This window comes from Epinephelus moara, chromosome 19, assembly GCF_006386435.1.
Source record: "Epinephelus moara isolate mb chromosome 19, YSFRI_EMoa_1.0, whole genome shotgun sequence".
NCBI classification, from domain to species: Eukaryota; Metazoa; Chordata; class Actinopteri; order Perciformes; family Serranidae; genus Epinephelus; species Epinephelus moara.
In genome coordinates this window covers 22,775,157-22,787,306 of record NC_065524.1, presented here as the reverse complement: position 1 = coordinate 22,787,306, position 12,150 = coordinate 22,775,157, and the positions used below count along the sequence as shown (strand labels likewise).

The window sequence follows — 12,150 nt, the reverse complement described above, 5'->3', positions numbered from 1 at the left end:
TGCCGCTCTGTCTCAGAACTTTCACCTGGATTGATGAAGAGACAACAGAAAGAGGAGGTTAGTGGATTAGTTTGTTGTCAAGCTCTGCTCTGTTTTGTTCAGATGGCCAACAGATAATGGCAGCGTTTCCTGACACATTACCGGGAAACAGAGCATTTGCATCGTGCCACGCTACAGTATCTGACTGTCTCTGCCCTGCCTGCTATATCTCTCCCTGCTGCAGTCTCAGCCGGTCTCCGGAGAGACAAACTGAATGACAGCTTGTAATTGAAATGCTGGATTAACTGATGCCATCTTTATTTCATCCTGAACAGAGTAGTCTTTGAGGCCCTCTTAATAAAAGCAGGCACGAGACGGGGCGTCATCTAATCTCTCAGCTGAATGCAATCAAGTTTACGAGCAAAGATAAAGGAGAGGGGAAGTTGTTTAAATTGAACAATGTGCTGAAATTGGGATGTGATAAAATCAGTGTGTGAAAGCAACAAAGCATGTTTTAATCCATGTATGTATAATACACACTACAAGAGTGATGCTCAGTTTTTACACTAAAGCTGTACGCTCAGATTGGTAAAAAACAAATCTGTATAATGCAGCTCGTTTAGTTGGTTTGGTTTTACTAATGTGTAGTGATATGTTTTAACATGGTGCTCTGCAGCCGCTGCAATCAGCCTGCTTCATTCACAGTGACGTTATTCAGACCAAGAGCAGTGATGAAGCAAAACAGCATTGTGATTAACATTACGCCTCTTTTAAGGCACATATTAGGTGAAAACCTTAAGGCGGCTGTGCTGGGAGTAACACACAGGCCCGGACATGAACCGGCAGACAGATGTGATGTGACAGTCACAGAGGAGGGATCCAGAGAAAGGAGGGCAGAACATGGCAGGCCAACAATGTGCATCTCATTTATTGGAGCAAGTTAAAGAGAAAACGGCTGAGTAATCCTAGAGTCACAGAGCCATAGGGGGTTTCAGGTAATCCCCATATAAAAGCTGGGAAAAATATGCCCCTGTCAGTCATGTGAGTGTAGTTCCCTCAGGTCTGATGCTTTGTGAAGCAAAAGGGAGGGGATCTAATTGTGATGGCAAGAAATGTAAAGATCAGATGATGCTCATTGACAAAAGATGGTGGCTAATGTCATCTGTCATCCAGATCTCGCATGCCTAAACATAAGATAATGCTTGGTAGCTGTGGGCCTTTCATGGCGTCTGAGTCTGAGTGAGATTAGAAAGTAGCTTAACTATGCTCTGTGATTCATGTTTCCCAACCCAGATGGAGAAATAGCTTCATTTCAAGTCATATATAGATTAACAAGGGCTGCGTGTCCACTCGGTTCGAGGCATGTGGCTCCTTAGATTTTTGAGATTCCTTTAGATGCCTTCAGATGCCTTTAGAGATTACTTTTCCTTTGCAAGGTTTTCATGGCGCTTTGTGCTTCAATTTCAAAACATTAAATGCTTTTCTGCCTTTGCTCGCCACACTAGCAATGTGCCTCTTGGGAAGCTAATGTCAGGGTGAATTATAATAACTCTGGTGATCCCCTGAGCTTTCATCTAGCGCCATCATCAAGTCAAAAGTTTAATTTACTTTGGTTTCCAATCAAATACCTGCAAAACTATTGGCATTAGCCTAACGTTAGCTTATTACGTTTTGTGATTGCATTTATGCTTCAAAAATCATAAAAGTGGTGTTCATTTGTGAAGATTATCTTGCTGGATCAACATTTGTTTGCCTCAGAGCTTATTTTATGCAGTCATCCAAAATCCAATGGAAATATCCCATATGGCTTTTTGACGACGGAAACCAGGGTCACGCTAACTTAAACGTCAGCCTACAGAAAATATTCATTCCTGGAGCACTCTGTAGACTTGCATTGTGAAAGAGATATCTGTACATCAGTGGATACATTTTTTGAGCGTCTCAACCCCCACAAAATGACTCGCTTCACTATCTGGATTTGATCTATTGGGTCCAATAACATCTCAAAAGTCTGGAGGAGCCACACGATGAAGTCAGACTTATCCCCATTCAGGTTAGCAGAGGGGTAAACCGGAAGTCAGCTGCTGTACACTTGCTCTATGGGCCCCAGAATGCAGAACATCCAGGTAATTTCCTCTGCGGAAATTGAGCTTTGTTGGCACTGAGCAATGTTCATAATGCTGTATCCACTTCTCTTTATACATTCAAGCTATGTACAGTTGTTTACATGGCTATAGTCTTTTTCCAGTTTTATCTTGTATGACAAGTTGGCTGTCTTCACAAAGACGTGTAAAATGACCCCTTTATTAGTGACACAATATAATCTGAGTTTGAACTGACATGGACAGAGCCGTGCCAGCTGTGTCCCTCTGTTTCCACTCTTTGAGTTGAGCTAAGCTTCCTGGCTGTTGGCACTAATGTCATAATAAGTTTACAGATATAATGATATTGTCAATCTTCTCATCTAACTCTATGCAAAAAATCCAAAATGTCGGACTATTCCTTTAAGGTAATAGAATAGAAACTATAAGGCCCATTTAATATCAGTAGGCCCTTTAAAATATGTTAAACAAAATATGGATGATATCCAGAATACTTTAAGCTTCAAAGAGCAGCCACAACAGGCCTACACGTCTTGTTTAATTCAAAACCAAACACAAAAGCAAAAACATTGGCAGGATGCTAAATAATGCACATGGTTCTAAAATGAGAGATAGCTTCACTCAGGGACAACTCACAGTAAGAGTACTTATAAATAATGATCAGGATCCTTTCCTCTGTCTGATGTCATGCAGTTCATCATGTATGCATTGACTTTCTCACTCCTGTGCACCTATCTATATTAGCAATGCAGCCTCAGTGCGTAATGACATTTAATCAATATCAATAATGAGGCCCATTCACAGGCACCACAATACAAACTGGAAACTACAAATAAGCCAGTTCCTTTGGGTGTTTTATGTCAAGTCGGTAGTCAGTGAAGTGAAACAATAATTCCTTTCCTAGGGGAAATACATTTGCATTCAGCACTCATATCCTGCCACTGACAACAGGAATTTGAAAAAGGCAGATTTAGATACTGTATGAAGTACAAGTACAGCAAAGTACATCAAGACAGAAGAAGCGCAAAAGAATGCATCAAAACAGCAGGCAGAAAGTGCAAATATATGTTGATTTAATGCACTGTACATGCATTTGGGATTACTGCTTGTTTAATTGAGTGCCTGTGCTGCAAGATCCCACTGAATTGGTTTGTATAAGCCACTGCACTCCTGCCTCTTTAAATCAGGTTAAATAAGTGAGAAGAAACTGCACCTCAACAATTTCATAAATAATAAATTATTTCTAATTACATTATATTACAATTATATTATGTCCTCCTAAGACCCAAACTTTTGTTTAGTATGCATTTTTAATTTCTCTTGCTATTTGGGTTCAGTAAAACCCGATAAGTATAAAATAAAACTAAACACTGTCAACAATAATAAAGTCCCAGTGCCCTCAAATGAGACGATATTAAAATCCCAATGTCTTCAAAAGAGCACTTCCTTATAAACAGTGTCTTAGCTTGTTGCTGTTGCTAAACTTCGATTGTGTTGCCTTATCAAACTACAAGCATTATTAATCATAAATAAACAAGTTTCAACCATAAAATGTGATCAGGTTTTGGACCATGTCCACTTTTGTGTCAAGATTGGCTGCAGACTGAGACAGAGATGGCTGCCATCTTGTTTTTTAGTGGATCAGTGTATTGTGCTCTTACTACCACTAGATGGCACAAAAAGTGTCCACAAATGAGGACAACAGGTCTGAGTTAAGTAGAATTTAAGTATAAAGTCAAGTAAACCCAAAATGTGATGTCCTCATATGAGGACACAGGGTCTCAGAAGGATATTATAATTTATAATAATGTTGTACACTGCCCGCTTGTGGCGCTCCTATAGGAAGAGCAACATGCAGGGACTTAATGTGGCCTATAATGATGGCATGTGGCCTCCTCTTAAACTTCCACGATGGTCCAGTGCCAGCCAAATGTTTGTATATGTTGGTGTGCCTACCCGCCCTGCTTTAATACGAAATCTTATATGGTATGCATTTTTAATTTCTCCTAGCTATGTGGGATTAGTAGAACCTGATAAATATGAAAAACTAAACATTGTCAACGACAATAAAGTCCCAGTGTCCTCATATGAGATGATACTAAAGTCCCAATAATAATGTCCCAATGTCAGACAGTGTCTTAACAGCGTCTTAGCTTGTTACTGTTGCTAAAATTGGTAACGTTTGCATGGCATATCAAACTACAAGCATTATTTGTTATAAATAAACAAGTTTCAACCATTACATCTGGTCAGGTTTTGTACCTTGTCTACTTTAGTGTCAGGACCAGCTGCAGACTGACTTGGCAGAGACGGCTGCCATCTTGTTGTTTTTACTACCACTAGATGGCACAAAGAAGTGTCCATGAACGAGGACAACAGGTCTAAGTTAAGCAAAATGAAGTGTAAGGTCCAGTAACCCCAAAATGTAAAGTCCAAGTATGAGGACACAGGGTCTCAGGAGGATATATTGATATATGTGCAGGCTCTCTGGTGCAGAAAACAGCATCATCCAGGCTTTGGCCAACCCTGAACCGTGGTTAGTCAGAGTTTCATCAAGACTGTGGGGCTACTGGCTCACCAGCTTGTTTGTGGGTGCAGTTTATTGAATTGTGTCTTTTAATATGAACTTACATGATGTAGTGTTGGGTAATTCTTGTCTTTTTATATTATATTTATTATATTGTATATTTGTACATAGATGACTGTTTTTATGTGGGGGGCTATAGACCTTTATCTGTGTCCTTAATAACATCATTATTATTATTAGTATACTGTCATGCGGTAAGTCGACTATAATGTTCTGCGTTTCTCAAACTGTACTCATGCACTTCCCTCTCTGTGGCCTTATTTCACAATGTGAAACAGGCATGAGGTTTTCTTGGAGACATTTTAAAAGGCACATTTGTGTCAAAGGGCAGTTTCAGTTAAGCTTAGCTCATAAAACATAACACACTGCTTGATGAGATCGTTCTTTTTTGTGATTGTCCACTTTCCCAAATGTGCCAAAACTTCAAGAAACCCTCAGACTTCATTTCCAATTCAAAGTCGGCCAACAATCAAGAGTCCGACTCCCAATCAAGCTAATGTATCAAATATTGGCTATTTAAAGTTGGTGCGCAAAGTGTTAATGATCTGATAAAGAAGACTGTGCCTCAGCAAAACTTGCCAAACACCACAGTTCCTCCTGCCCCCCTTGAGAGTGCAGGTCTGTTTCTGCTTCCTCCAGCAATAAATCAAAACCTAAATGGAACGCTGTCCCAGCTCCAACTTCAGGTGATGCGGGCGTGTGAAGCCAAACAGAGAGGCCTGCACTCAGAGCTAAAGGGTTTCCAGATAAACACAGGGCTCAGATGACACAGGGATGATGGGATGTCTACCGCCGAGATGGAATGATATCTTTATTTCTTCTTTTGCCATCATGCTGTCAGAGTGGCTGACACCACCTCACTTTTCATGTCAGGAGCAATGATGAAAACCTGAGACACCCGAGACTATTACACAATAGCTTCAGCAAAACATTTCAGATGGACCCTGCTCACAACAGCATGTTGTTGCTATAGCTACAGCCTGGCAAACACAATCCAGGGACCCTTTTACCCCCTCCTGAATTAATTAACAACAGGAGTGTATTTGAAAGAGTCTGGAGAAGACGGTTGTATCTGAGCCACTTCAGGTGGAAATATATTGCATTCTCCATTTAAGTACCTCATAATCGCTCCGCTTCTTTTCACAACAATTACTGAAACAAATGGTTCTTTGGAGAGAAAAATATAGGAGGCAAAGGGTTTTCTTTGTGATTCACTCCGATGCTCTTCAGATAAAACAAATTGTCCCAGAAAAAAAAATCCATTCTTAAGAATCCATTTGGTAGTAGATTTATTATACATGAATTACATAGCCGGAGGCTGGGTAGCCTAACAGCTCTCCCAAGCCTGTTTGAACTGTAAAACACAACACCTGTCACACTTTATTTCCTCTTATCCATTTTGATCTTTCCCCCATGACATATTGCAAATAATGTTTTACCCCAAACAGTGTCGCCTACTAGCTCAAACTTAGTTAAAGGGTACATTTCCCATCCATATGCAGGGGCACAGTTAAAGACGTGCACATGCACACGGACCAGTGCATGTCAAAGACTGTGTTTTCACAGGCACATTCACTCAAAACAATAGGTGCACCCAGGCGTACACATTTTACATGCAGACATGCACTCACACTCACCACACTGGTTGGAGCTTCTTCATTGTCTGTAAGTAAGAGGTGGTGCAGTGGCGCCATCATCTGCATATGTAGTGTATTACACCAGATAGGACCGATTCAATAGGACAGGTTCAATAGGACTACTACAGCTCTGTGTTTCACCCTATGATACCAGAGTACAAAAAATAAATAATCCATCAACACACTGTAAATCTTGAATTAATAGCCCAGGCTATTATTTGCTTAAATCACTGAACTCAACAGGCTTGTATTTGGGACAGGTGTCTACATGGGACAGACCTTTAATTGCTTTTACACAAAACTGTTGCTCAGTAAATATAGAAAAATATGATCATGTTTATTTTCTGTTTATTTTATTTTTTTCATGATTTGTTTTCTTTATCTTTTCATTAGGGGAAGATGGATAACAGCAATAGTGAATTACAAGTACCATTCCCTTTAGTTCCTAAACAGACCAGGAACAATAGAAATAAAAATTGTCTCTGCATTGAAAAAAAAGAAAATCCAGAAATGATGCAAATATTATTAAGTATTTTTCCAAACAAGACAGTGCAATAAAATGTGTTTATAGTCTGGTTGTAAGTAGACCCCAAAGTAAGCTTGGTTAAAGAGAATGTGGGAAAGGTAGAGAGATAGAATAATAAAAATCTAATAAAAATCAAACAACAGTAAATCAGTTTTGAACAAATTAATCTGAAGTATAATATGAATATTACCTGTTCAAAAATCAGGCTTCAAATAACAGAAATAATGATGAATCATTCATTTGATCTAACTCTGACAGACAGCGCATCAGAGAGTGTTATGACACTTGTTTCACTGCACTGGAGGATTAGGCACCCGGCATACTGACAAAACACCACTTAATCCTGTTATAACAATATATTCACAACTTGTATTACTTTTTATGAAAAACCTTTTTTATTCTTTTGATCAGTGGACCCTTACGGACTAAAGAAATATTAATAACTTACCCGGTTACAGAGGAATGGACACATATTCTGACTTTATGACACTTTAGAGGTTAGGCAGTCACCACTTTTTTCATCCCTCTAGTGCTTGTAAATCTGAATGAATCATTCTTTGCTGTTCATGGTCTCAGTAAAGTGAACTGAATGACTGAACTGTGAAGAATCTAACCGAGCTAATGATGTGTAGCATGTCTGTACTGACAAAGTTTAAACATTCATATTTGTAAGTGTGATCTATACAGCTATCTAACGTTATCTCAAGTGGGTAGCCAACATTCTGGTTTTATACATCCAAAGAACGTCTATAAAAATGAACTGCTTAGCAACCATACCGGGTGTCTAATTGAGACAGGCCTTGTGTAGCCACACCAGGCTAGTAAAAGGGACTGGGCGTTTAACTGGGACTAGGCTTTTCATTGAAGTTTTACAGTATATTGTAGACTTTATATTCTCCCATGTATAACCACTTCTATTATAACCAGTTTTATTATAACCAGTTTTTTTTCACTTAAATCTTTATTAAAGAGTGATTTTTTTCCATTTTCTTTCCAGTTGTGCTTCTTGTAATCTCACTATGTGTGTCAGTGTCTCCATTAAAAAGATTTCTTCCACAACTGTTAGCCATTGGTCCTTCGTTGGTGGTTTGTCTTTATCCCAGTTCCTAGTGATAGCTTTCTTGCTTGCTACTAGCAATATTTTAATCAAATATCTATCAACAGCACTCAGATTTTCTTCAGAAAATGTACATAGATACAGCACAAAACAGCTGTCTGGGAACCTCATTTCCAAACAGGTTTTGTTGAGTGAGTCATTTCTTACCATATTTGATGTCACTTTCCTTGCAAAATTGTTCATATAAACTCTGTACAGTGAGACTGAGTTTTTTACGTGCAGCAAGCCCTATTCATTTGAGATACTTTTTATACTGCCTGCTATGACCTGACTCCCATTAAACTGCATACAGTGGGCCTATATATATACCCCACCTACTGCTAGGTCTATCATACTTGAAACACAAAGAAAGAAGTCAACTTTAGATGACTTTTGAGCCCAATTAGGTACAGCTCATCTTAAAAGGTCTGGGCATAAATTTTAATGAGTTACAACTCTGTTATGTGTGGACTCTTTGGAGAGGAGATGGCCCCAAAACATAGATAACTGTATCAACTCATCATCAGTACTCAATGTTTCAAGTTGTGGAAAACAAGATGTGCAATAGTTATAAACAGACTGTCACAGACAGGGTTGTTAAACATATACTCAGCAACCTCTGGACAAAACTCAGCACCTTCCCTGGCACATACTGGACATATGACATGGACTAAAGGACATTTCTTTCTAAATAATTAACTGTTACAAAGAGCTGTCTTACCTCGCACTTTTATTGGTTTTGCATTGGTGTTATTATTTCACTTCTAACTCCTATATTATTTATGATGCTTGTAGTTGTCAAAGAAAAAAAAACAACTGATGATGATAGTATTAACTTCAAGTCTGAGCAGGAGTGTTTTCAAGGGGTGGGGGAGGGTCTCTCTCTCTCTCTCTCTCTCTCTCTCTCTCTGAAGGCTACGTGTTGGAAATCAGGAGTCAGAGCAGTGTACCCAAAAGTTTGGATAGGCTGCTTTCAATTACTGAAACAAGATGTTTTGGAAATCATGAAAAATATTCTCCTGCGCAAATAAACTGGATCCCACAATAAATACAGCCACTGATTATATGTGAAACAATGATCTGGCAAGAAAGTCTACATCTTGAACTCCCTATTTAAAATGATGTGAAAGGTGGAGAGGAGTAAACTCTAATAATCCAATCACAATAGTCCATTCTATCAGTAAATTCGCTGTATCTGTAACTCCAGTAAGTTTAATTCGTGATCATAAAGCAGAAGCCTTGTGAACACGCACACTGTGACTCTTACTCTAGATTGCATTGTTTTAGAAATATCCAAAATCCACGGTCAGCACGGATGTTTCCGATGATTAACGCAAACCCCGGGGCAAAACGAGAAGGATACGTGCGGGACGTGTCCGTGAAAGCTGCTTCTGACGCTAATGAATCTCTCCACAGCTATTTCATCATATCTCTTTTCTCCCAAAAACTGAGGGGGTGTGTCTTTTTATTGTCTCATAGCACTGTGAACACGGGCATTGATTGGCCTGTTGATTTGCATTTTTATTCTTTTGTTTTTTATTCTTACATTTGACTGTTAAACTGTTTTAGGACAACATAAGGCTGGGGCTGTAAGTTTGGTTGGGGGTCGGGGGCCTGCAGCGTTTCTGGGGGCCTGGCCTTTGCCTCATCAAAGGGACCTAAAAATGTTACCAGGCAGGGTAGAGAGCTGGGGACGTGAGCTGCAGCCTGATTGGTGGAGAAATCCAGAGGGCGGGGCCTCCTGGCTTGGGTATTTAACGCTTTGTTCCATTGTTGAGGAGTGTGTTTTCCAGCTGGTCTGGCTCAGGAGCAGGGGACTCTCCATCGGACGATATCATCGCACTTTTTTTTATATTTTCAATAGGCTCTTTTTGATTGTTTGATGGTGAAGATGTCTTTTTCCTGCGATCACTCCCTGGACGGCAGCTTTCCCCCGTCTCCAGCTGAGGGCAGGGGTTCACAGCGGCTGTCCTGGGGCAGTCTGCTGCAGAGGCTGACTGAGCTGAAGGGGATCAATCAGAGGGTCACAGCAGATCAGTGTAGCAGCAGTGAAACTGGTGAGTGTTGCTTTGTGTGGCTTTTGTCTTGTGCTCCATGTCTTATATGTGTTTTATTTTAGCTGACTTGTAGTTGTGAAAATACAGAGCATGATCTGACAAAGAACAAAAGGGTTAAAGGAGGCAGTGGCTTTCACTGATGAGCTCATCTTTTTTCACCACACAAGATTTTAACCTATATTCTTTTGTTGCAGGCTCTGTGGCAGACATGTCCCTGTCAGACTCAGACAGCAGCTTCTTCTGTTACCCCCTGGAGGAGACCCTGGCTGCAGAGGTGGTTGCAACAATCACACAAAGTCTCAATGATGCATCAGCAACCCTGGGCTGCTCCAAACTCATCCTACCTGACTGTCTGCTGCACAATATCAGCGAAGAGCTGCTGCACCTGGCTGTCAGCGAGCCCTGCGGCCTTAGAGGAGCACTTATCGACCTGTGTGTGGACAGAGGGGACCAGGGCTCCTTATGTACTGTGGATCAAATAGCAGTGGATGCCACCCTGGTCCCGACTTTTCATGTGACCCTGGTGCTGAGGCTGGAGTCGAGTGGACTGTGGCCAAAGGTTCAGAGACTCTTCCATAGTAGCAAGTCACCCCAAGCACCTACAAGGCACTGTAACACCCTGAGGCTGAGTACGAGCTTCAGGGCCATAAAGAGGAAACTGTACTGTTCAGGGGAGCTGCTGATTGAGGAGTGCTGCTGACCAAGCACCCCTGTACCTGATTAACTAGACTGAACTCATATGTGTTGTGAAAGGAGGCTGGTGTGGTAAATAATATCATGTTGCTCCACACAACAAGATGGTCCGAAATTAGCACGTACCTGTCTCTGTTGGTGTATTACGTGTGTATCAAAGGTTTCCCTGGAACCAGCTCATGGCAGCTAATTACCTGGTTGCAGGTGACTCAAAAGTGAACACTCATGTTTGAACAAGGGTTGGTTTTTTCCTATGAATGTAAAGTCACACCCATGTGGGTATGGCTTACCGTATGTATTTGATAGTCAAATGCTACTTGAAGTGTGTGTGTTTTGTACTTTTCAACTTGAAGTACATGAAGAAATAAATTATTTTCTATGAATTTGCTGTGGGTTTTTTTTTTCACCCATAAGTGATGAATGACTTGTCATAAAAGCACAGAGGAGTGTAAGTGTGTTTGTAGCCATGTTGGCAGCCACTTTGGTCCTGAATGAAATTTCTTACTTAATGAACAGTCATTAAATTCTGTAAAGATATCCATGCTTTCCAGAAGATCAATCCTTATGACTTCAGTGATCCCTTAACTTTTCACCTAGCACCATCAATCTGTAAAAACTTGTGATTTTGAGTGAAGTTTCTTAACAGTCATTGCTTGGATCGCCTTTTAATCTGGTTCACGTCTCCACAGGATGACGTGTAATGATTCTCCACTACAGGGCGCCCAGTTGCTCACCTTGTAGAGCTGGCATCCCATGTACCATCCCATGTCCTTGCTGCAGTGCCCACAGGTTGGCATAAAAAAAAAGCCCCAAAATAATCTGAAAATCTCCAATACTTAGGTTTCTGAATAAATACCTGCAAATCTAATCGGCCCTGCTAAGTCTAGCTGCAGTTACACATGAAATTAAACCTTTGGATATCTGTTCAATCTTGTGACAAAATTTGCTGGTTAAATCTTGTTTGTTGTAGAGAAAATAAGGTGTAAATATCACAGCAACACCGCAAAATGCCCCCCAAAAAACCAAGGCAAGCCGTAGTAAATTGAGTTATTGCACTCTGACGTGGGCTCTCAGAGATTTAGGATGGTATCAGAGTAAGAAAAATTGCAGTAAGCGCATTATAGCAAATGTTGAACATAACAATGAGGATGATGCAGATGACAAAATAATAGCTACAGTTACAGTGACCACAGCAAGATCAGTGATGAAGATGATGATGCTGATCTTAGTTTAGGTCAAACCTAGTGATGAAGATTATCAAGGATTTACCCAAATCTCTCTGATACTTGTGATAGGTGCTCTCAGGCGCCGGCAGACCTGTCTCATATGTTTTGGTTATGCCCAAATTTGGCAGAGTACTGGAGGTCCTTTTTTAATTTTATGTCAGAGGTACTAGAGCTGACATTAGTCCCATCACCTCAAATTGCCATTTTTGGTATCCCTGAGGAAGGAGCTAGAATGACTGCTAAACAA

The 12,150-nt window shown here is 40.4% G+C and overlaps 1 protein-coding gene across 1 annotated transcript; it reads left to right on the top strand.

Annotated features, from left to right (window-relative positions):
* The first annotated feature begins 9,689 nt into the window (after positions 1–9,689).
* LOC126406485 (DNA damage-inducible transcript 4 protein-like) lies at positions 9,690–11,060 on the top strand. Its single transcript, XM_050070780.1, has 2 exons — positions 9,690–9,984; positions 10,179–11,060. Exons 1-2 carry the CDS (start codon positions 9,810–9,812, stop codon positions 10,682–10,684), a joined length of 681 nt encoding a protein of 226 aa, XP_049926737.1. The 5' UTR covers positions 9,690–9,809; the 3' UTR covers positions 10,685–11,060.
* The last annotated feature ends 1,090 nt before the right edge of the window (positions 11,061–12,150 follow it).